At 36.9% G+C, this 25,052-nt stretch overlaps 3 protein-coding genes and 1 non-coding gene across 5 annotated transcripts; all 4 read right to left on the reverse strand.

The window, feature by feature from the left end:
* Window positions 1-3,907: 3,907 nt before the first annotated feature.
* LOC132053856 (uncharacterized) lies at window positions 3,908-4,579 on the reverse strand. The gene is made up of 3 exons (XM_059445952.1): window positions 4,310-4,579; window positions 4,162-4,236; window positions 3,908-4,078 (listed from the first exon to the last, which is right to left on the reverse strand). Exons 1-3 carry the CDS (start codon window positions 4,502-4,504, stop codon window positions 3,908-3,910), a joined length of 441 nt encoding a protein of 146 aa, XP_059301935.1. The 5' UTR covers window positions 4,505-4,579.
* Window positions 4,580-4,692: 113 nt separating this feature from the next.
* Window positions 4,693-6,427, reverse strand: LOC132053857 (uncharacterized). The gene is made up of 4 exons (XM_059445953.1): window positions 6,421-6,427; window positions 5,739-6,332; window positions 5,445-5,632; window positions 4,693-5,349 (listed from the first exon to the last, which is right to left on the reverse strand). The coding sequence occupies exons 1-4, from the start codon at window positions 6,425-6,427 to the stop codon at window positions 4,693-4,695; spliced, it is 1,446 nt and encodes a 481-aa protein (XP_059301936.1).
* Window positions 6,428-9,630: 3,203 nt separating this feature from the next.
* Window positions 9,631-24,756, reverse strand: LOC132051875 (SWI/SNF complex subunit SWI3C). 2 transcript variants are annotated; one of them, XM_059443127.1, is made up of 9 exons: window positions 24,599-24,756; window positions 23,929-24,459; window positions 20,508-21,043; window positions 19,541-19,856; window positions 19,333-19,406; window positions 16,757-16,896; window positions 13,067-13,140; window positions 12,811-12,995; window positions 9,631-10,561 (listed from the first exon to the last, which is right to left on the reverse strand). In XM_059443127.1, exons 1-9 carry the CDS (start codon window positions 24,615-24,617, stop codon window positions 10,103-10,105), a joined length of 2,334 nt encoding a protein of 777 aa, XP_059299110.1. In that variant the 5' UTR covers window positions 24,618-24,756; the 3' UTR covers window positions 9,631-10,102. The 2 variants fall into 2 exon arrangements, with proteins under 2 accessions (XP_059299110.1, XP_059299109.1); XM_059443126.1 differs by having other exon boundaries at window positions 19,493-19,856.
* LOC132055052 (small nucleolar RNA snoR83) lies at window positions 14,479-14,607 on the reverse strand. Its single transcript, XR_009414515.1, has one exon. It is a non-coding gene; the product is annotated as a small nucleolar RNA snoR83 (small nucleolar RNA).
* Window positions 24,757-25,052: the final 296 nt, after the last annotated feature.

A 25,052-nucleotide genomic window follows, 5' to 3' on the forward strand; every position in this document is an offset into this window, starting at 1 on the left:
GACGGATTAACGACGTTCGTAACTAATTCCAATTTTTTATGTGTTAACTGCTAATCTTGAAATGAATGGATCATTCACTTTAAGCAATCATCAAAAGTCCTTTGTTTGATCTTCCTAATGACTTTATAGGCAGTAATGAATAAAAAGTCAAGGCTGTGAAATTTTGTCAAAGGCACGAGAAAGAGCTTATAGTATGAAAGGAACAGCATGTTAAATTGACTAGTGTCCTTTTAATATTCTTATTAACTTCAAGCGACAAAAGACGTCAACAAGAATCATTTGACGACTTTTTAGACAAAAAATTGTACTGTTTGGTTACGTATTTCTTTATTTAGTTAAGATTCTACAAACATAAAACAAAAAGGAAATGCGATTAATTAGACATTCTTCATAGTAGTTGTAAAAATTAGTCCCATCTTCCGACTAATTTTTTTGGTTTTCGACCCGGTGTTCGATATCCACATTGGAGCCTGACTATATCCTGATTCAGGCCACGTAGGGCCCCATTCGGGGGAAGGGGCTCCCTACCAATGATTTTTCCATCTTCGACTAATTTGCATGTCAAAGAACAATCCTTGAGGTATTTTCAAAAAAAAAAAAAGGTCAAGTTTGAACAGCCAAGATTACCATAATAATTTGAACTGAAAATTATAGTTCCGACTGAGATAATATAAGGTGCGTTGGGTAAGAAGAAAAATAATAATTTCCAAAAATAAGTCATTTTCTAGCAACCAAACACAAACAAATCTATTTTTATGTTCTGCTCTAATAGTTCAATCCAAACTTTGAAGAGTGTTGATTAGTGAAATAAACTTTCTTTTGGATAAATATTTTGCTCCATACGAAACACGCTCACACGAATGGCTTAGCGAGACAAATTACAACAACAACAGAAAAAAAAAAAAAAAAAAAAAAAAAAAAAAGGAACTCCTGGTGGCTGCATTTACGATTTATAAAATTACAGACAGTAACTTATAAATAATAAATAAACTGAAAATAAGAGAAAGTAGGAGTAATTACTTAGTAGTACAATATTTGCCGACATCAACCTTAAATCATTAACGTAGGGACAATGCCAAAAATAGTAAAAAGTCAGAAGAACCAAAAATAAAAGTACGTAATAATGGACCCATGAGTAGTCAACTAGCTGGACTTCGAGCAGCAGTGCCTACAAAAGGTTGACCATGGAGCGACAAACTGAAGTTTTCCTTGGTTATGTCACGTTTTATTTTTTTGTTCTTTTTTACGTTAGCAAAATAATTAATATTATAGCATTAATTATTAACTAGAGAAGCAAAATTCTCGAACCTCAAAGCCAACCTTGACATACTAAGTGACGATATCTGTTGAATCTGCATCTTCTAACATTACATTCTTCAAAGACTTAAATACATCAAAACACCCCTAAACTATACCCGAAATGTCGATATCACACCTAAACTATACGAACGACCTATTACACACCTTAACATGTTAAAAGTGAATTAAATTGCCCCTCCACAGACCAAAACTCAGGCGCGTATATGTCCAGATTTTTGAGCGCGTTGGAGCTGTAAAAAGGGCCATTATAATTTTTAAAAAAAATGGAAAATCAATTAAACGATCCTAATTAATAATCTCAACGGATCAGTTAAAATTTTCACCCACCCACAACCCATACCCGTCCTAAACATTTAGAACCCTAACTCCCCTAATTTAGTGAAGAAGCCCAAATTGGATGTCAACCCCAGTTGTTTTTGAATCAAAGGTAAGTAAATTCAACTTTATTTAGCTTGTTCTACTGTATAGGCTCAAGTATTGTTGTATTTCGCAGCTGTAAAAATGGCATCGCTCGGATTCAACCTTTTTTTTTGTTGCATTTGTCTGTAATCTTTCATTTCGTATGGAGCACTGCTTAATTTGCTTTGCTTTTTTTTTTTTTCTCTCTTTTCTGGTAAAGATTGTTATACAATGGCTAAAATAGGCTTAAGTAAGTTTTGTAAGCAAGAGGATGATCATGAGTTGAAGGATATGCGATGCAAACATGGATTTCTTTTGCCATTGTTGACTTCTTGGACCCCAAGGAACCCTGGTAGAAGATATTGGAGTTGTCCATATTATGGTGTAAGTGAAATTTATTTCAAAAATTGAACTTTGAAGAAGTGAATTTGCCTTTCATGTGATTTTTGATTTTATTACATTTTAGGGTGCTAGATCACGTGATTTTTATCTTTGGAAGGATGTTGACATTGATCCAAGATCCAAATTTGTTATTCCTAAATTGGTGGGAAGAATTGGTGAACTTGAAGCATCATTGGAGGCTTTTGGAAAAGATGATTACAAGCCTTGTCCGTCAACAAACTCCGTGGAAAGCAAAATTGATATGAACAACATAGAAATTCAACTAGAAAATTTTGGAGAAGACATTAAGAAGATGAAGGAAAAAGAGAAGAAGTGGAAGAGCAAGTTGGCTAAGTCCAAGAAAAGGGAGAAAGTTCTTTTGATTTCGTTATTGTGTATTTGTATTGTAGTAGTAAGTTTTCTATTTCAAAACTTTTTTTTTAGAGGTGTTTCAATGAAGTTGCCCTAAGCTCTTTTGTAGTTTGGCATGTCGTTATGGTTTATTTTGTTGTAGTAAGTTTTGGTGCTTTTGGCATATTGTTAGCGCACTTGTTAGTCTTGTAAACAACTTGTTAGTGTTGGCATTTTGTGGAATGAATTGGCAATGTTGGCTGTAATGTTGTTGTTGTGCAATTCTTAGTCTTGTGCAATTGCTTTGCAAAATTAGTAAGTATAAGGCATAAAACAGTTAACAAAATTCCATTTAACATTGAAAGAAGTTTCATTAATCGAAGGCATAAAACATGAAAAGAAATAAAGAGACCTATTCTATAATTACGATCTCCGGTGCCTTCTTATTAACGAAGAAGCATATGCGCCCGCTGACCTCGCAAGCTTGAAATTCCAAAACATTTCCTCTTTGCAGTCCGTTGTCATCAACAAACGCCTTCCATCCTTTGCAAAGACGCTTATATGCACCCACTTTATATTGCATATAGTAGGCGTGAGCATTGTGAAGAACAACCGCTTCACGATCATGGTTTGGAAGGAATTGGAAAGTATGGGAAGGAAATATGAAGTCATCCTTGTCAACGTATGATTTTGTTAACTTCTTCTCAAATATTGTTAGGATGGTAGTCATTTTTGGTTTGAGGGGTTGCAATGAGGATTAGTGAATGAAGTGTGATTTAATAAGAATTGGGTGAAGCATTAATCACCAACCACCTCACTTAAAGAAGCCAAAGGAAGTGGTCAAAAACTTGACCAGAAATAAATTCGGAAAACAACTTACAATGACTTCAAAAAGTGTACCAAGACTTGACCAAAATCTGGAAAAATCGGTGCCATTCAACCGAACAATAAAGGCTAACAAAAGCGCAACAATATAGATACAAGAACTTATTAGACATTGTAAAGCGTATATTACACACGTTAAATGCGATCACCAGACGCATAACCATTGATCAAAAGAGAGTGACTTTACATAGACAAGAACTAACGTTAAATGCGACAACGCCAATTCAAGTGCGACCAATTCAAGTGCGGCAACCGGCCAATTCAAGTGCGATCACAACTGCTAATTCAAGTGCGATCCAAATGCCCAAAACAAACTTAAATGCAGTCATATCTACCAAACCACTACATATAGTTAAGGCAAAATACATCAAATCACCCTTGAACCGTACCCAAAATATAGATTTGATGTATTTTGTCTGTAGTTAACCCCAACCAAATGCAGTCACAGCTGCCTAAACAAAGTATTTAAAAAACAACTACATAGACAAATTCACAAAGCAGTCACAGCTGCCAAAAACATAAAGTAAAGCTAGAATGGTCAAAAAAAAATGCAGCCACTTTTTTGATAATTTCACACGGCAGTGGTGCTGCCTTGGCTCATTTGTACAGCTTTAGTCCTGGTTTGACTCTGTTTTTTGTCCCTTCCTTGCGATTTCACACCACCACTTGCTTTGTGCTGCAGTTCACCAGTGACAACTGCACTTGATTTGATGTTTCTAACCCTTTCACTAGGCAATCCAGGCTGCTCAAATGAATAGAACTACTTGTTAATGGTACTTAATTTCAGAAAATGATATTTAATTGCTAAACATAGAACAGTCTTACATTGATGATAGTTGCTCCACTTTGTGTGTGCAAGACTCCCATTCCAACCATCTTTGGCCTTTTAGTAGCCACAGTCTACAAATTATACCAAAATATTAGCAAATAATTCAAAGACTGAACTATACATGAAGTATGTGGAATTATTTACCTTTTCAGTTGATCCCTTTGGCCTACCCCTTCCTCTACCACTTGGAGCAGGTGCCTTTCTTGGGCCAGAACCTGAACTTGGGCCAGGAACTGAACTTGGGCCAGCAGAAGCACTTGCACTTGGGCCAGCAGTTGTAGGCTCTCTAAGACATCTCCTTTTATTATGACCTGGGGTATGACACTTGCTGCATGTCATTTCAACCCCCTTTTGGAGAGTTTTTTCTGTTTTTTGGGTTCACTTGCCTCTTTCCTCCTAACAGTCCTAGGCCTGCCTGGCATCTTCCTCACTTCGGTGGTATATAACGAAGATTTGTGGATGGTGGCCACATCTTCAAGTTCAGAACCGGTTGAATAAAGTAGCTATATGTCTTCATATAGGTATCTCTAGAATACCACCGAGAAATGCAATCCATTGGGTTCAACCTCTTGTGGTGAAGAGCAAAGAATTGCATGAGGACATGGGATGCCTTTCAACATCCATGCTCTACAAGAACAAGTTTGTCTAGGCAGATCCACAACATGTCTAAACTGACCTTCAAGAACCTCATACCCTGTATCAGAATTCCATTCAATACTGCATTTCATAGACCTTGCAGTATACTCTGTCAGAACTTTCAATGCCATTGGAGAAAAGTCATGAATCCAACTGTCACAAAACTCCCTCATCTGTCCTACTCTCTTCATCATTTTGACTCTTATTTCTTCAAGCATGGTTATTACAAATTTGTGCCTTGCAACCAAGATCCAAGAGTTGAAACATTCAGCCATGTTGTTGTCTATAATGTCACACTTTGTGGTATATTTCATGTAAACCTTGCTCCACCTTTCAGGGTTGTAGTACATCAACTTATCAAGACATTCTTCTCCCAAAAGTTTCATTTGGTCTAAGTTCTCATTCAGCTGAGACTCAAAAGTTGACTTTGCACACCTCCAGAAGCAATTCTTCCTCTCTAGGCCTCTGTATTTTTGGGACCAATTGGCTAAAACATGCCTAGCACACATTCTATGTTCAACATTGGGCAAATGCTTTCTTTTATGGCACTTTCAAGACCCCGCGAGGAATAAAAAACAGTGTTAGTAAAGAACATTAGGGTAAAGAGTTATGAAATGAAGTGAATTCAACACTTAAATCTTACCTTCTGCATATCTGTTATAACAGCAATGTCTGTCCCATCTCCCAGCTGAAGATCTTCCTTTAAAATTCTAATAAACCAAGTCCAATTGTGCTTGTTCTCAACCTCAACTACTGCCTGTGCCAAAGCTGGCATCATCCGATTGTTTCCATCTTTACAAACAAAACAAGTAATTGACCTTTTGAGATTCCCTTTAAAAAGCAACCATCCAAACCAATGCACTTCCTACAACCACTAAGTATGACTTCTTCATTGCATCAAAACATATGTAGAATCCTCTAAACATTTTTTTTCCACCTTCAAATGTCTCATCACTAAGCCTAACTACACAGGTACTACCTGGATTTGATCTTAACAACTCATCCCTATAATCTAAAATCCTCCCAAACTCCAAAACATGGTCACCCATCAACTCAGCTAAAACCTTGTTTCTTGCTCTTCTACACACAGTTCTACCAACATATAGATCCAACTCCTTCTTAATGAGCTGCTGAAACTCAAAAATCCTAATGTTTGGTTGTTCCTTTATTCTCTCATTATAGTGACTAGATAAGAATTTGGTATTGCAAAGCTTGTTCCTATTGGTAGGGTCACACTTGTGAATTGGATTATAGTTCTTCACCACAAAGTTGTTAGTCCTAGAGTCAAGACTAGCAAATAAAAGCCAAGGACAACCCTCTACACACCTAACCCTTACCCTTGTAGGTTCATTAATATATTTTTCAATTGCAACATGCTCATGGACTGCATACTTGGTAACTGCGGTTCTAAATTCATTAACACTTTCAAATTGGAGGCCTGTTTCCCACACTATTTTCTTGGAGGTTTTATCAAACACAACTCTGTTTGTCACCTTCCTTCTTTTTGCTTTTACTCTCTGTTCAACTACTCCTTCATCATCATCGATATGTCATCCGGATCGCCTCAAAATCGGCGCCTTTATCTCGAGGGGTAATAAGGCTCATCACCACCAACTTACCTTCCATGGTGTCTCTATTAGCACCTCCGCATTCATCATACCCCACATCCGGCCCTTTTGGTCCCGAACCTAACTTAATATGTTCGTGACAAGTGAGCTCTTTCACCCCTCTTCCTTCTTTTTCTTTTTCCAAATTTCTTTTCCTCCCTAAAACCCCTTAGCTCCTCATCTACATCACTCTCACTATGTACTTCTCCTTCATCAAACAATCCATCTAGGTATGAATCTAAATCACTACCAGCTTCGGAAAAAATCGTGATGACAACCCTAGTTTGTGAAGATTCAAAGAAAGTAGTATGAGTGAGTAAATAGATTCATTAGTAGTAGTAGGGGATTTGATGCAGCGGTGTGCTAGGGGCGATTTGGTTCGATGGTAGTATTAAAGTGTGATTTGATGCGAAGAATGAGTATTGAAGCAAGATTTGATTCAAGATTGTCAACAGTTGGAGGAGTACAAGGGACAGAAATTGGAGAGTTAGGTTGGAGAGGGGCAGTATTTTGAGTTGGTTCAAAAAGAGGTTCATTGAATGGCTCTAAATCAGCATCAAAGGCATCAAAAGAGGGAACACCACTACCCCCAATGTCTTGACCAGTCACTTTATCAAAAGAAACATCACTTTCCCCCTCCACATGGGTTACATATTCTAATAAGGGTGGGACCACTAGGGGCTCTTCAACCATGTGACACACAAAAGCCTCCAAAATATCTCCATCCCCCAAACATACAAAGAACTCCGGGTTGTATCCCTATCACATTTGATTTCTACCAATACCACACTATCGACAAATTTAACATAAATGGTGCATTTACCGTGGTCATACCCTAATTCTTTCACACAATCAAGCAATTCAAAGTAACAAAACCTATCTAAATCCATACGTGTAAATTCAGTTACTTGTCCACCAACGTAGGGATTTTTGCCACTCGTTAAATTCCCACCGTGGTAAAATCGCAAAGTAATCAGTTCATAAGACATATTTCGACCTGAAAACAGTACAAATACTTCAATTTCATAGTGAATGAAATACACAACAACCAAATCGACATTTACATATTCAAGCATTTACCCAGTCATTTACACTGTAAATTTGCAGAAAAATTAAAGACGCAAAAAAACCCTAGTTCTAATCGCACAACACAGAAACAAAATGAGACAAGCGACTAACCTTTTAGTAACACAGTAGATGTTTGTCCTCCAAACGTCAACAAAAAAGCCAACTTCGAATCGATCGAGTTCAAAAAATCACCAACACTTCGATTATAGGTTTAAGATGAAGAAAAACTAAAAAAAAACTCTATCAAACCCGACAATATTGAGCAGGTAAAGTGAAAAAATATATGATTTAGGACCAATATTGAACGATCTGTTGTTTGTGGTATCGTTTGGTTTTCTTGAATTACGATTTGGGCATCTGATGTGGGTTTGGGTGAGTTGAAACGGGTTTGGGGGTGTTAAAATGGGTATGTGGTGTTAAAAATGGGTTTGGGTATTAAAATTAGTTTATTACGTTAAATATATTATAATACCGTGATTATAAAATAAATCAGTTCATTTAATACGTGGCTTCACTCAAGGGCGAGTGTCGCACACGCTATTCACTAATTGGGGGTTTTGGTCTGTGGAGGGGCAATTTAATTCACTTTTAACATGTTAAGGTGTGTAATAGGTCGTTCGTATAGTTTAGGTGTGATATCGACATTTCGGGTATAGTTTAGGGGTGTTTTGATGTATTTTGCCGACTTCATCATGTATACACACTTCAAAGTGTGATGATTGATTTTTTTATTTTATTGTTTTAAGGGAAATTTTGACTTATAGACATTTAAATATCGATATGATTTTGGTTCTTGTGATATTTGACCAAACACATTTAATTTAACAATAAGGTTTTTTTGCCACACTATTTTGACAACAATGGCCCAAATGAGGTAAATTCATATGATTATTTAGGTCAAATTTAATAATTTATGCTTACTTAAATTCCTTTCTATCTTTTCTTCTCAAAGTTTATCTTAATTTAAAATTGTACAATAGAGGTTATGGTGGTTTTTACATAAGTGTGGCCAAATTTGGGTCAAATTGATGTGGCAATTTAGCAACTCTCTTACTTTAAATTATGCACTTTTAATTTCTCTGATTGTAAATCTTCACAAATTTAACGAATCATAATCATTAGACTACTCATGTGTTATGTTAAATTTGTGTTGTTACTTCATATTTGAGGCTACTATACTACTAAAAATAGTTTAGATGTAACATATTTCATACATAAAAGGGTTTAAAACACACATGTTAATAAATTGAAGATTATATATATTTCGTCATATTTCACAAGGATCAAAACTAGAATTTACCGATAACGGAGGGTCGAAAGTGCTATGTTCTCTGTTATCCCCTAGTTTTAATGACCCAGAACCAATATTTCTACCCACGATTCTAATCTCCAGTTCAGTAGTGTATATCCGGTTTGGTAAAAGGAGCCAAAGGGATTCTACCATCAGAAATAATTTAATTTCTCAACAACAAAATTATACTATTCAACAAATTCTTACCGATAATAACAATTATAATAATTACTGTAAATTCTAATATTTCAGTTCACGTATTATAGCATCACAAAACTCACATTTGATTGTTGTCCAACCACACCACCCCGACACATTACACACTTCACATTCAAACTAAAGGTACATCTTATACTGTGTGATCACAACAGTTTAATAACTTTAACATTATAAGTACAAATGAACTTTGTTCTTGATGAAAAGAACCTCTTTACCTATAATTCTCTAAAATAGCCCCTTCTGTGAACAATTTTGGACCACTGCACTTAATAGGTAATATAGAAACAAGGTGAAATTCGGTTTACTCTGATTAAACGATAAAAATCAGTGGAGAAAAGGCCAGAATTTGGTTGATATGTTGGTGACTGCAGTAACTATTATCCCTGTTTCCAAAGTGAGCAATACCCTTATATTATCAATAGTTCGATACAGTTAGAACACTAGACATGTAGGTAAAGCGTCTTAAAGTTGAACGAGTTTATACATTGAAGCTCAGGTGCGGTTTAACCGATCCCAACTTGTTGGGACTGAGGCATAATGTTGTCAGGTTCGTTTAGCCAAACCCCAACTTATTTGGAACTAATGCATAGTTGTTGCCAAGTGCCGTTTAACCACAAAGCTTAGTTAAATTACTTGAGACATCGTTACGAAACAACTACAAACGTAGAAATCCGCACAACAATTTTGTTACCCGACTTCTATGATCAAGAAAAGGCATGTACCTAAAGACTGTCAATATTCCATTGCCCTGTTTTCTCCATCTTCATTAACTGTACTGCACAAAACTACATTTCTAGATCCCTAGTTCTCGTACTTCTTGTTACCAAAAGAGTGTTATTTCACATTAGAAACCGAAATATAATACAAGTTGTTTCTACGAATTAAGTTTAGCTGCATAAAGCAGTAACTAATTTGAGCACTCCTGCTTGAGTAATCAGAGGCCAATGCACTGTCAGTCCGAGCTGCATCTTCAGTCGATTGGCTTCATTAATCTCTCAATCCGTCTGACAGAGCAATGCAACTGTAATTCCTTTGTTCTCTCGCCCCAATAATTGCGAAATGAAGAGAACCGATCAGTAAACTGAAGCAAATCCAAAGCTTAATCACACTCTTCAATCAACCTAAACCAGATTTCGTCCCAGATACAGGTCTGAGCATTGAATGACTGAGAGCAGGCTGGGAACTTGTTGGTGCATTAAACATACCGGGTGTTGAAGAGGATGGGTGTATCGCTGATAGTGGCAGCCGAGGCCCAAATCCATACATTCCTTGTTGTGGCATAAATGACATTTGGGGATGCATTTGTTGGTTGTTGCCATATCCAGAAATAAAATTTTGCTGTGGAGGACCTGAAACAACTTGTTGCCTACTACTTGACGTGTTACTGACCACTGCTGCACCAGCACCAGACACGCCCATTGGTCTGGAGACGCGAACCGAACCAGGTTGACTTGTCATCATCCGAGCACGTTCTGTAGCAAAGCGTTGCCTTGTCCTCTCCAATTGTTCACATTCTTTCATTAACAAGGTCTCCACCTCTGCGAACTGCTTCAGCTTCAGCTCTAACCTCTTCAACTGTATGTACGAGGAAAGTAGTAGAAAAGTCAAAATTGTTGCAAAGCAAAGGTCAAGAGAGAACCATCCTTAACCAAACAGAGTTCGATGAAAACATAGAGATCCACAAAAGAAGCTCCCAGACCAATGATTTCCCTAACAATGCAGAGCTAAGATACAAGAGGAATAAATGTAGCATAACCTGAAACATGAACTAGTAGGGACTAGAAATTTTCCTCTTTTTTCTTTTCAATAAGGGAACTAGTCAGGACTTGAATAAAACAGTCTCAGTACTGTATTACTTTTACCATTCTCAAAAAAGAAAGTGTTGGTACTATACTACCATCCCTTCCTTCCCCAGCAAAGGACTGCTGGGGAAATAAAACAGACTAAAAATTGTCCATCTGCAATAGACATGAAACAAAACAATGATAAAAATAAATTAAATATTAAAAGTTATAGTTAACTTTTTCTCGGGAAAAAAAAAATTATAGTTAGTACGCCCCACATCATTTGAGGGAATGGGTTGATGTCTCCTTATATGGTCTTGAACAGTCCTCAACTTAAGAGTTAGCTTTTGGGTTGAGTTAGGCCCACCATCAATTTTCTTTACATAGTCTTAGTCAAGACCCATCCCTATTCTTGGTTTATCCCATGTTATGTTGTCCACACTGCATATGTCCAACTCTGTGTTGCAACGTCCTACATTGGTTGAGGGAATGGATTTTTGGGTTGAACTAGGCCAAATTATCATTTTCTTCACATAGAAATTTTAATCATTTTTTACCAAATTCATCTAGTAGGACGCTAACCACACCCCCCCCCCCCCCCCCCCAAAAAAACAAAAAACAAAAAAACAGAAAAATACAATATATAACCCCTTTTTTGATAAAACTTTGAACAGAGTCAAACAAAAATTGGAGCTATGAAGAAACACCATATAGAGCGAGGGTTTAAGGATGATAAGCAGTCATGCTTGGTAAGAGATGAGATCGCCTTCTGGTGCCTAAATGCAGATAATTCAGAAATCTATACTCAAATCTTCTAGAAAAGATTCATGTCAGATAAACATGCAACATATAGAATTAGAATAAGATGGTTGAAATGGAAAATCGCTATACGACAGAAAGATCCCTAATAAACTGAAGGACAAGTTCTATTGAACGCTCAACAATTTTATATGGGAGTAAGTGTCGGTCTTTAAGGCACAGCACATCCAAAGTATGAATGTTGTAGAAATTAAGATGGAACTATGAAAGCGGTCAAACAAAATTTGACATAATTAGAAATGATTATATCCAACGGAAGGTACAAGTAGCTGAAAAATAAAACGGAGAAGGCCACATAAACAGTTTTGACCATGTCCTATGCGGACCTTCCTATGCACCAATCCTTAGGTCAGTCGGATAATATGATGATTGAAGTGATACAAGGGAAACGAGGTAAACCTAAAATCATATGCAGAAATGTTATTTCAGAAGTCCAAAAAATCTAGATATAAGTGTGACAGTTATATAAATCCTAGTGAGGTAAATTATTTACTATTGAAACATAATGTGCTTGAATAGAGCAGTGACGATTATTGCACAATTTGTGAAGTTAGGGTCTTTATTAAAAAGAAAATGAAAAAAATGAAAGAAAAAAAAAATGTGCTTGAATAGAGTATTAAAGATTCATATAGTTGATCTCTAGTTCAGGATTGAGGCATAATGAATTGATCCATATCATCCAGAGAAGGTGTGTTTGTGATGAACTCATCGGAACCTCAAACCACAACTCTTTGGTTACATCCCTCAAACCCAAACTCTACCAACTTTTTGACCCAAGTGGATCCCATCAACTACTACCAACCAAAAAAACTTAAGCGCCAGTTCTTCAAAATGTTCAGCAGCCCACTGTTCGTTCAAGTTTCAGCAAATTAGCCCATTCCATCTCAACTCAGGTCATGGATTTTGCTACTGAAGTTTTTTACCCTCCAATCATACAGCACATAATGCCCCTTGGTAAAACTTTCAAGAATAGTTGGACCCATTGTGAGTATGTAGTGCACCCATAAAGGCCCCTTATAATTGGCAAAACCCAAATGCCCAAAAGTAAAAGATGGCAATAGAGAGCTCAACCAAGCAAAACGGGAAAGAAAGCCGATGAAATGGACTCAACAGGAGGTCAATTAATACCTAATGATATGTGGAAAATCTAACAGGTTACAAATTGGATATACATAAAAGAGTTTGGAGCTAAGTTCACAAACTACGGTATCAGCAGATCACCTGATGGTTGATTATGTTTGCAGATAATCGTTGAATCTCACGTTCTTCATGGTCAGCAAAAAGCTTTGATTTTATAGCTGCAGCTGCAAGACCAACTTTAGCAGCAGCTCTTACACTTTCAGTGGATAATGGAGCACCTCCAGCATCCTGTTGACCCCGTGGACCTTGTCCTCCTGACTTTTCATCTGAGAAGATTATATTAGAAAGTTTTTGAAGGATGAAACAAGAACAGTACTAGTTCAAAATTTACATCCACCTTTTAGCTGATGCGAATTTCCAACATCTCCATGAGGACTTCCATTCTTTCCAGGCATTCTTCCTACACTGGTCCTGCAAGATTGGAGGTAAGTATGTACCTTCAGATTACTAGGGCGATTAGAGATGTTTCATCCATCATTTCCACACGAAACTAATACATTGTGTGGTATTACCAACTACTGAATGCAACAAAATGCATGAAGCCAAACATCCTTCGTTTTTTCCTCATAATATTTGCAAAAGGAAAAATTGCTACCCTTGTATTAACATGAAATTTAAATTTTATTGTTGGTTTATAGTGAAGTCGCCTTTTGCTGTGTATTTGAGAGAATGAAACCATTATAAACTTGACTGCCTCCAAACTTGAATAGTAAAGCTCATTTAAGTTTCCAGAAGTACAAAATTTCAATACTGAAAAGGTGCTCACCTTTTGCCTCATCGAACGTGGATCACATTGCATTATGATTTCAACTATCAAAAGAGTATATTCAGTGAATTGAGAAGTGTGATTCATTCTAGCTTACAGCTAATGTGAGACGTATGATTTCTAGACTACTGGCCAAGGAACTGCTGACTGAAAATGATAGCGTAAGGGTTCATGCATTACCCAAGGTGGCAAAGTGTACTGTGCCACTGAAGCATTCATGAGCATAGGCAAGCACATGAACAATAGAAAGCAACGAAATTTCCAGCATTAAGACTAACTTAATGCCCAAAGTAGAATTTTTAGTGTTAGTGCCATTTTAGCTTCAGAGTGATGACTAAAGCTGCTTAATGAGCAGGACAGCTTTTGATAAGTTATTTGATCCATAAGAGATCTGTTATTGTCTCTTTCTTCCATGCTTGGAGACGAAAACACTTACTGTCCACACATCATCAGGTCCTTCAATTATTCTATGAGAAGAAGCAGTGTCGGCAACAAAGAAACTGTGAGAAAAATAGGGCGAATTCGGTTACTCGGCCTTTTTTGTGCGTGTGTAAATATTTAAGCCAAAACAAACCGAAAGCTAGGTATGGTTCAGAGTTTACCTTTTTCATTCAGTTTTTTCGATTTGCCTTTTTGGATTGTGCCTATTCTAAACTTTGGACTTTTATTGGGCTTATAATTTTTTCTATTCGGGTGAGGGCCTATTCTTTTTCGTAACAGAAAATGCTACTTCTGCTCTTCTTTCAAGCTACTGATACCTGAAATGAAAGGATGAAGAGGAATTCTAAAGTCTAAACTAAAGAAGGGAATTGTAAGTACCTCTTTATCACTAATTAGATTATAGCTTATTGTTTCATAGAGTTCACCAAAGGCGAAATACGCATGTCCCATGAGTGAATTGATTTCTTTATATCGATCAAAAAAAATAAGTCAATTTTTTTTTTTTTTTTTTTTTTTTTTTTTGCATCAATGAAGATAAATTTGTGTGTATGGAGACGTATTATTGAAACGCCCCCGGGAAAAAAGAAAGGTGCTATCAGCGAACTCCCAATATCAATATATGCCTCCCATTATAAAAAGAATAAGTCAATTGATTTCTTCTAGTTCAAGATCTATTGTAGTTGAAATTAGTTTCAATTTAGAGTCCATTAGATTTGTGTAAAAGTGAAGCGAGTAAGATCATTTATAGTAAATTCCGATTTTTTCATGGCAACATTAGTATTTTTATAGAATTAAACTTAAAATGGAAAGTCGATATTAATCACTCGGGCAAACACTACCCAAGTTAGACAGAAGATGTGCACTATCTTTTTAAGTCCATGTGAAACCAGTTAAGATAATCTAATTGCAAGGATACAAATAAAAATCAGGCAGTTACACATCCAGCAGCATGGACAGAAGAGTAATCATTCTAAATTGTATTTGTTTTTTCCTAAGAACCAAAATTTCGGTGTTCCTTTTTTCCAAAAGAAATGAAACCAAACAAAAGAATCAAATTTACGAAATCATAAAATGAAACTGAACCGAAGAACCAAGAAAGCATGAAATTCAGTTTCAAACGGTTTCCAGTAAAGTACTATGTATGCGTAACCCTAGAAAAGAGTAGTGCTAGAGGAATCACAAGTTTCCCGGAACACGCACATCAAAGTTTCCCATATTCATCTTTTCTAAGGTTCTGGTTTACCTATATCACTTGTCCCAAAAATTGAGGAATTACAAGTTTCCCGAATCATGCACATCAAAGTTTCCCCTATTCATCTTTTCTAAGGTTCTGGTTTACCTATATTACTTGTCCCTAAAATGGAGGAGGTAAGGATTACAGTAATTGCAGATTTCTTGAGAAAATATAACCAATATCTAACAGAAACAATGAATATCATATGGAAGAACTTAACAACCCAGTTGCACAAACAATGGGAGGACACCAACAATTTAAGAGTAGAACCCTGGAGCAGAGACATTTACTACGTACGATGGGGGCCACTTACATATAATATTAGCCCCTTTTGTGTTCAATCAAGGGGAAAAAAAGGAAGTATTAGGCAAAGCTGCATGCTCTGCCATTGTAGTATCTGTCACAGGTGACAGTTAAGAGGCAAGGCATGCAACCCAGCATATGCACAGCTAGGCATGTAATTGTGTCCAATTAGAAAACCATACATGTGGCAGCATGCAACCCAGTTTCTTGCATCTCGTAATTTAGTGATAAAAAGGCAAAGCAACATGTTCTGTCACCATAGTTTCCCTACCACAGGTGACAGAAACATGGTTTGCAAGCCAGTTCCATGCAGCTAGGAATGTTATGTGGCAGAGCAAGTATAACATGGCGACATAACTAATTATGCACTAAAAATCGCTATCAGATGTGCCCTTTGCTTCCATTTAGCATACTGTATACCTGTGCATATAATGGACTGCTCGTATCTCTATAACTGGAGAAGATCAGTGTCCTCTTAGTTACTCCAAGGTGTAACTAGCTCGGTAATAGCAGCAAAAATGGAGCTACATAGATGCAGCCAACAAGATTCTTAGACTTAAATGCTCCTAAAGCACGGGGGTGTGCAAATAACAGAGATGACTAATAGGGGTTTTTTTGATAGGTAAAGAGATGACTAAAAGGGAATGAGCAATTAAAATGGTGAAATACAGGATTTCATGTAGCACAAAATACCTAATGCAGAAGGTAGAATGAGGAGAAACACTTGAGCAGTTGGAAACGAAGAAAAGAAGGTTGTGGGATGTTCCTAATGGGTCTGACTTCAGGCCTCCGTCAGATGGGGACATGAGGTGTTTGGTTTGCTGGCCAAGGACATGGACGGAGAGTCAAGAACTCAAGTTCAAGTTAAATGTATAAAACCAAAAATAGACTGTTCCCCATGTTTTGCTGTCTTTAAGAAGTTTCTTTATAAGGAAAGATTATTTAACTGCATTTAAGAAGTTCTACCGTGCAGTTCATACTTATATATCTTGTTCTTTCTCCAGGTCATGACTCACGTACTTATTGTATGCAATATTTATGTTGAACCAGCAAAGAACCAAAAGTGAACTGCAGACCCTTATATAAGAATTCATTAATCAGTGGTGATAAAAATTGTGTTGATAATGGTAAAAGCAACTAAAGTAGAGGAAACTTCAAGCAGATCTGCATGGCAGAAAATTCCCAAATTTTTGATATAATCAATCATGGGTGAAATAGAACTAGCACGCCAAATAGAATATAACTACAGAAGTGACGAAGAAAGAGCAGTAGAAAATACACACCCATTATTTGCTGTAGATCCATCCATCTGAGTCATCTTCCGTGATGCACTTAAAGTATCATCCTTAGATAATGCTGCCAAGGATGCATGGGCACATGCTGCAGCAACTCTCGGTCCAACAGCAGATGCCAGAAAAGCAACCTACAGACAACAACAGACAGCTAAATCTTTTTTCTTCTTTTTATTGATATCTCATTATAAGAGAACAACAGACAGCTAATCTTTTTTCTTCTTTTTATTGCTATCTCATGATAAGTCATCAGCACTGAACCAGTGTTATCAAAAGCGAATGCGCAAAAAAAGCTCTAAAGTCAGCTGGGGCTTTAAGCGCAAAGCGCAAATAAAGCGTGGGCTTTAATGAAAAAAGGCGCAATGGTGCAAAATAATAATAATAATATATATATATATATATATATGTTTAGCCCAAGACTAATAATAATAAGCATGGATAACAAATATATCACAAACAAATTGTAAAAACATAACGATGGAGTGAAATATCAATTATCTAGTGTCATCTCTTCAAGAGGCTAATTGGCAAGGAAAAGTATGTCTTAGAGCCTTGATGATGACACTGAAGCGCACATAAAGCAAGGCAAAGCGCTCAACATATTTTGAGCCTCGCTTTAGGGCTTAAGCGCGCTTTAAGCGCGCCTTTGACAACACTGCACTGAACTGTCTATATTTTAGATGGTACGGCATAGTCAATTTAAATGTACTCCAGACAGCTGCTTAATAGAGAACATACATCAGAAAATTCTAGTACATAACAAGTTATGTGGAAGACCAGGGATAGGTGAGAAAGTATAAAAAACAAAATTGTTGATATAAGCAATTTCTACACCACCTAGTGGAAAAGGGATCAGATAGAGATATACGAGTTAAGAGAATCAAGACACTAACCACCTCAAACTTAGAATAAGTTTCATATTCTAATAAAACTGGACCCTAAGAACAGGTACTTCAGGTCCAGAGCCTCAAAGGCTTCCCTTGTTTAATTCTATCCAAGCAATATACAGTTGCATATGCAGCAACGCAACAAAAGTGGAAAGGTTCTAGATCATGATTTGGGATCTGATAGATCATTCCAGGATGTTAAAGGAAACGGTGAATAGATTGCAGTAGAGAGATATTGAAATAAGAACTTTAAATTTAAAAAGTGAAAAGAAAGGCTGTAATAAATGAGAAGGCCATACAAAATGGGTCAGATCTGAAGATTATATCATTCATTTTTGGAATGAAAAAGGAATATAACCAGGCATGTTAGTTTTATCAAATTCAATTCCGAATCTTCTCTTTAAGAAGCATCATAATGAATCTATACGTGTTTCATTGCTTCAACATTTTTACTCTTGTGAAAGATCTTTTTTTTTTTTTCATTATGGTAAAAGCATTGTCAAAGATCTTTTTAAGCAACCATCTCACATGGAAGACTTGCATAATGTTTCTCATATATAGTTCACCTGCTAACTCCTATGTTGACGACTATCTCACCAATCACCATAAGGAGATTATGGGACCCCTCTGCAAGTTAGACAAACAAGGATAGCCTAGTTCTCTAACAACCTGCCTCAATGAAATAACTAATCTGAAGAGAGATGGTACTAAGAATCCGTCCGTCGTAGTTGATTAAAAGTAGTTGATAAGCATGAAAAGTTTTTAAGAGTCGAAGGTTTGATTAAAAGTAGTTGATAAGCATGAAAAGAAATTCTAAGTGTTGAAGTTGATTTCCACTATTGTTCTTGTGGAAAATGTCCAAGTCTGTCACAGTGCCAGGGCACGATGAGTTGGAAAGCTGAAAACAGAGGTCAATTCACAGTGAAATCTCGCTGTGATAGCGTGATTTCAGGAGGACTTCAGGATAATATTTGGCCTTGGAAACAGATCTGGAAAACTAATGCTTCTTACAAGGCAATGTGTTTCTCGTGGTTGGCGGCTCATAAATCAAGCTTGACCCAGGATAACTTACAAAAAAACAAAGAGGATACCAACTGTGCTCCAGGTGCTCTTTTTGTGGATCCAGTTCAGAGAGCATATATCATTTGTTTTTGCACAGCTACATCACTGATCAATTATAGCAACTGTTCGTTAAGATGATGGGACTTAAATGGTGCGTGCCCAGAAAGACAACTGGGTTTCTGAAAAGCTGGAACATCAAGGGTAAGAACAAGAAGCAAAGAAATAGCGGTACACTATGCCATCCTATATGTGGTCCATTTGGAGGGAAAGGAATATGAGGTGCTTTGAAGACAAAGAAAGTTCTATTCAGAAGATCAAAATGAATTGTTTACTTTTGTTTTATCTTTGGTGTAAGCAGAATTTAAAAGTAGTACCTCCACAATTTCACGCAGAGAGAGAGAGATGAAACAAGGAGGAATAGGATACTAAAAGAGAAACAAACTACAGAAATCAAAAAACATATTCGTGTTCTTAACAAGCGTCCCCACCCCACAAAAAGAAGGCAGCATTGTTCAAGAATCAACAGATATCATCGCAGAAACTAGGAACTAAAGTCTCTTCATATGACAAAGAGAAATAAACATTCATAAGAGCATGCTGACTATAACAAAGTCTTACCAGGGACATTACTGGATTTCCACAGTTCTCAAATGGAAACTTACTATCAGAATCAAGGTTTTCAGTGCTTGGTCCTGCATCATAAAAGGATGAAGGAAGAATGTTAAAGATTCAGTGTTGTAATCATAATAAAGAGAAATGAGAAAGTCCACGGTCTCACCCGCAAGATTCCCATTCAAAATTGAATAGGATTGGTTACGATCTTCACCCGTGCAAGAACTCGAGGGACCAGATGCACCTGGAAGTTCAATTTTTTCCAAAGGGGCACCATCCACAGGAAGGCGGACAAAATGAAGGATGCACTGTGCCTTTGACTTGGTGCCAACATGTTCTGCAATCTGATTCCAGTTTTCATTGTAGAGTTGCATTCCCTCGAGAAGCAATAGCGTTTCTTGGTCAGTCCAAGTATCTCCATCTAGATCTCCATAATCTTTCATAGAGCTCACCTTGAAAAAATCCAAGCTAGAGTGACCAGGAACAAATCTACCCTCGTGGAAGCAATCCAAACACAATAGAATATCAATCTGTCAAAGAAAATGCAAGTCAGCTTCGAAGGCATCCACTCGACAATATTCATCAAAAGAAGTTATGTAATTTCATGCCTATGTGCCAAATGAAAGGCAAACTTTTTAGTCGCACATAAATTTCAGCCCAAACAATGTTTCTAAGATAAAATTTTCATAAACTCAGATCCTTTTTTGCTTGCAAGAAAGGTTCTTAGATTAATGTTTTTCCTTCTTTTGTTAACCCTTTCGCAACCTTTTTACTGAAATTCTGGTAACAGCTAAATCTAACTCTGACACATATCAGTAAATAAAGCAGAAGATCTTATGGAATCCCACATCTCTCTACCAGAAAAGAGCAGCAAAGGGACTAAATGCTGATATGGGTCTTCCTCTCGCCCTGATCAAGAAAGTAACTTATTGCGCATTGAAGCAATAAAAAAAAAATTTACGGCACATACACATCCTTTAAACTGAACGAACAACATATCGTTCTATTACATAATACATAAAGCTCTCAAAGCAATTACTCCCTTCCCATCCACTATAGAAAATAATGCCTCTAAAATTTGTTCCGTTAAGAAATAACTGGAGGAACTTAACAAGCATTTACTGATACTTCAATTTTATCCGTAACCAGCAAATAAAGACAACAGTAGATGTGTGATATACCTCCTTCTGTGACTGGTAGTACGTGAGAGAAACAGGCCGAGAACAACAATTGCATCTAATTTCAGACAACAGTTCTCGGATTGAGTTGTCAAAATCAGAGTCATCATCGCAGTCACGCACAAGTTCAGGATAAACATCTTTTGCCTTCAGGCGACATTTAGGCTTGTCAAACTGGACTAAGCTGTCAATAGACTTCAAACCAGCTACTGGAACACAGACATCACTGTTTGAGTCCTCATACAAATATGTGCCATCTTTTGGGGCCTCACCTTTAGGAGGAGCAGCACAGTAGTTGATGATCCCCCAATGATCAAGAAATCTTGCAATTCGAGTTACATCATCAGCACTGACACCAGCTACTATCCCATGGCAATCAGCAACTGGCAAGTGCTTTACAGGAGACTCCATATACTTTGCAACAATACAATTTCTACATTCCATGTATTTTTCGGGTGTATGTTCAGTTGACTTTCCAGAGAAAAAATGTGGCACCACTTGTCTTTCCAATCTGTGCACAGTATTAGGTGAAAACCAATCTGCTTGCAGAGGGATAACAAAGGGTCAGTTAGACAGAGATCTGAAACCATAAACAATAATACATAAATGAGATACCAGTATAAATATCTAAAACAGTAATTGAGCTACACATGGATAACCATGAGCAACACAGACAACATTCATTTTGAGAAGAAATCAATGAGTAGTCTAAAAAGTACTGCAATGGAGTACTAAACCGGCATCTACTCTCAAAAGTAAAAGAATATAATCCAAATATAAATCCAAGAATGCTACTCTATACTAGAAATAAGCAGCAGGTATGCTTGTATCCAGAAATACTCTGTACTGTGCTCAAGTCAAGTGCACCATAATTGTTAAGCATAGCATTTCCATTCTCTTTTATATTGAAAAATCCCCTGTGGGCTTCTAAGCCGACTCCAGTTGGCGCATAGGTTCAAAACTCCAACTATGAGCCTGCCCCATCTACCTTCCTCCCAACTTGAACACCAGGCCTTGACTGCGGCAGAGTTCAAACCCGTTACGTGTGCCTAATGCATATATTACATATTGCGTCTAACCACTGAACCAAAGTCCTTAGGGCCATGTCCAGATGATTTTAAGAATTCTGATTCTCAAATACCACCATTTTAAGAACCGTGATTTTTTTTTTCTGATCAAGTAAATGTATTTCATATCAAAGAAACCGTGAATTTCTTCGTACCTAACCACCAAGAGACAGACTTCTTTTTCTCAGACAGATTCGCTCCGCCATCTAGGCAACTTTGTCAAAAATTAAGCACTATTGAATTTTAAAAGACCTTAAGGCAAACTACTTTTATAGAATATTGGTACCAGCCGGCTGCCACTCACCTCGCGAGATAAATCTGGGTGATTTAAGAGGTTATTGGTTTAACCTTTTAGAAAAGCATAATTAATTTGGTAAAGCCCATGCAAGAAATTCAACCTTGATAAAAAATGGCACAGGTTAATCTTAGGATTCTAAGAGCCTGTTTGGATTGGCTTATTTTAGGTGCTTTTAAGCCAAAATAGCTTTTAAGCACTTTCGTAGTGTTTGGGTAAAATAAGAAAAGTGTTTTTAAGCACTTATTTGTAAGCCAAAACAACAAAAATAAACCAAAAGCCATAAGCTCATCCAAACGGCTCTAAGTAAGATGAGTTTGTACTCCACACATGCAAATCTTAGCATTCATGTCTATAGTTCAGTTGGACCAAAACAAAGAGTCTTTAGTTTAGTAAGTTTACTCTAGCATCTATTCCACAAGTATGGCACCTACATTAGATTTGGACACTAAAGTACAAAAGAGTATTCTTTTTTGATTGTTTGTAATGTCTAAAGTACAAAAGAGGATTCCAAGTTCTTGTTTTATTTTACTCTCTATATAGGATTCGAAAGTTAATAATTCCAGTGTGTTGAAATATCCAAAATCCTGCAAGGAGAAAGCCAAGTTATAAATGATGATATTAAGTCGGACAGAAGACAAGTTATTCACCATGCAGTACCTCATAAGTTTGTATTACTTTGCTTTGCTTAGCTAATAAGTTAGGTAGATTCATATTTTTCCTTGATATCACATACACCTCTTCTGACCTATCAAATATTCTATAAGATACACTCCTCCTGGTGATGAACATTATGGATTGGTATTCATTTACGATTTTTGAACCGGAAGGACAGCAGTACCCAAAAGAAAATGGAAGGGAATTCATATAATCACTACAAGTGTCTATATCACGCCTCTTTAAGGTCCCATTGCCAGTAGGCGCATTGATTTGATACGTGAGCAATTACCCTAGATGCTAAGGTCAGAGATTGCTTCATCTCCTAAAGTTCTACAAATTAGGAAGTTAAATCCAATGATCATAATTGCCTGTCGCAATACTAATAATAGTATCATTGGGAAATGCAACTACCTTATTTCCCAAAATTAGTCAAGTCCTGACAGAAAAATGCAGAACTTCTACTGTATAATTGAGAAATCTTCCAACAGTCGACCCCTTCAAATTGCGGAAAAGGAAAAAGGCATACTATGCATACTACAGATCTTTCACTCTAACTCATAGTCCATCCTTTCTTGCTCAAAATCATTACCCCTTATAGGGAAGTTACGAGTGCAGCCAGTAGAAATCATCTTTGCTGCTGTTATGGCTACACTTGGTAGATGATCTCCTTTGACATGCTAACCATTTCATCCTATTTACATTTGTTGGGGGCGCCAAAAATTTCAAACAACTTTGATCGGTATTCAACTAAGCCCCGTTAAGTAAGATGGGAGCCAACACAAAGCTAACAACCTTTATTAAACAGGAACCCTAATATAGACTCAGTAGGATCAATTGAGTTGGCAAATCTAATGTGCTTACAAGCATCTTTTTCCTTTTATTTTTGAGTTGGCAAATCTAATGCAAACAAGTAGTTGGCAAATCATTGGGCAGTGCAACTACCTTATTTCCCAAAATTAGTTAAATCCTGATAGAAAAATGCAGAACTTCTACTGTACAATTAAGAAATCTTCCAACAGTTAAACTTTTCAGAATGCCAAAAAAGAAGGCATACCACAGATCTTACACAAATCACTTTAACTCATAGTCCATCCTTTCCTGCTCAAAATCGATATTCACCAACAAACAACTATTTTGGAGTCAGACCTCTCTATAGCAATCATCCTCTATAACAACATTTCACTATAACAGCCATGTTTTCAGTGGAACCGATTTTTCATGTTATGTTATATTACATGTCTTCTGTTTCCTATAACAGCATATAGCTATCGCAGCCAAAAAACATCGGAACAGACAAAGTTGTTACAGAGAGGTTTGACTATACTTCAAAGCATACAAAGGTTCCGTCAACTATGGAAATGACAGACAAACAAATATCTCTACAAGCACATTGTATGAATACCTGCGTGCATAGGCACAACATGAATTCTCCCCGCACTTCCATAACGCTTAACAACACCGCGACCAGGCAATATCCTCGGAGGAGTAATCACATACGAACCACCACCACTTTCCTCAGTCAACAACGCGTGACAATCTACAGGCACAAACGAACGCGCCTGTAGCTGCCCATACGACACATTCTCCAAAACCACCCCACCACCATTACTCTGCCTAGTCTCCCCACTCAAACCCGCCTTCTCTATCGCCACAATACTCGCCACAGACGAATGTGGCCGCGTTACAGCACGCTTTACCACTACAGGAAACTCGCTAATTCGCTCCCTAATTTCCGAAACCAACTCAACAGAGTTGTTGTTAAAACTTCGATCCAATATATTATTGTTATTAGGGTTTTCGTCTTCAATTAATTCCTGTTGGTCAATGTCTTCTTCCACGTCATCATCTTCTTCAAAAACGTCGTCGTCTTGTTGTTGGTTCTTCTGTTTCCTTAATGGCTCTCGCTTCCGCTTCCTCCATCTATTCCTCGTCTCTACAAAATAACAACAACAACAACAACAACAATTACCACGTGGATCTGTTGCACAACTTAAAAATTAAAAAGTGAAATTACAGCAAGGTAAATCAAATACAAATTAAAAAAAAAATGGGGTGGTTTATTTTGTGTGAACCTGAGGAGGAAGCAGGCATTGTTTGAGGAATTTGGGGTTTAGGGGGGATGAGGAAGAGGGGGGTTTAAAGGAGAGATTTGTGGGGTCTTTGAGAATTGAGATTGGCTTGTTTTTTGGAGAGAGAAAATGGGGAAAGGGGGATTGTTTTTGAGCAGCTTGGATCATATAATTTTGAGCTCTTTTTTGGAATTTTGGCAGCTGTGTTTTTCTACAGATATTACTCCCTCCGTGTCAAAAAAATTGTCTTAATTTAATTTGATACGGAATATAAGAAATAGAAAATAAAATTAAAATATGTGATTCAAAATAAGTTTTAGATATTTATATAGTTGTAAATTATCTCTAAATAATAAAATATATCAATATTTTTTAGATCAACTAATAAGGAAAAATAAGATAATCATTTTAGGGCGAATAGAGTAATATTTGTGTTTAAGGCAATCTTTTGATGGTA

Source organism: Lycium ferocissimum, chromosome 4 (genome assembly GCF_029784015.1).
Source record: "Lycium ferocissimum isolate CSIRO_LF1 chromosome 4, AGI_CSIRO_Lferr_CH_V1, whole genome shotgun sequence".
In the NCBI taxonomy this organism is placed as follows: domain Eukaryota; kingdom Viridiplantae; phylum Streptophyta; class Magnoliopsida; order Solanales; family Solanaceae; genus Lycium; species Lycium ferocissimum.

Coding starts and splice junctions, on each gene's coding strand:
- LOC132053856 (XM_059445952.1), bottom strand. CDS start 4,504: ATGACATGCAGCAAGTGTCATACCCCAGGTCATAATAAAAGGAGATGT. Junction 4,237..4,309: donor CAAAGGGATCAACTGAAAAG/GTAAATAATTCC, acceptor TATAATTTGTAG/ACTGTGGCTACTAAAAGGCC. Junction 4,079..4,161: donor GTGGAGCAACTATCATCAAT/GTAAGACTGTTC, acceptor TCATTTGAGCAG/CCTGGATTGCCTAGTGAAAG.
- LOC132051875 (XM_059443126.1), bottom strand. Junction 21,044..23,928: donor TGTTGTGCCTATGCACGCAG/GTATTCATACAA, acceptor CTCTGCAAGCAG/ATTGGTTTTCACCTAATACT. Junction 12,996..13,066: donor AAATTCGCATCAGCTAAAAG/GTGGATGTAAAT, acceptor TAATCTTCTCAG/ATGAAAAGTCAGGAGGACAA.
- LOC132053857 (XM_059445953.1), bottom strand. Junction 5,633..5,738: donor TAGTGATGAGACATTTGAAG/GTGGAAAAAAAA, acceptor TGCTTTTTAAAG/GGAATCTCAAAAGGTCAATT. Junction 5,350..5,444: donor TTATAACAGATATGCAGAAG/GTAAGATTTAAG, acceptor GGGTCTTGAAAG/TGCCATAAAAGAAAGCATTT.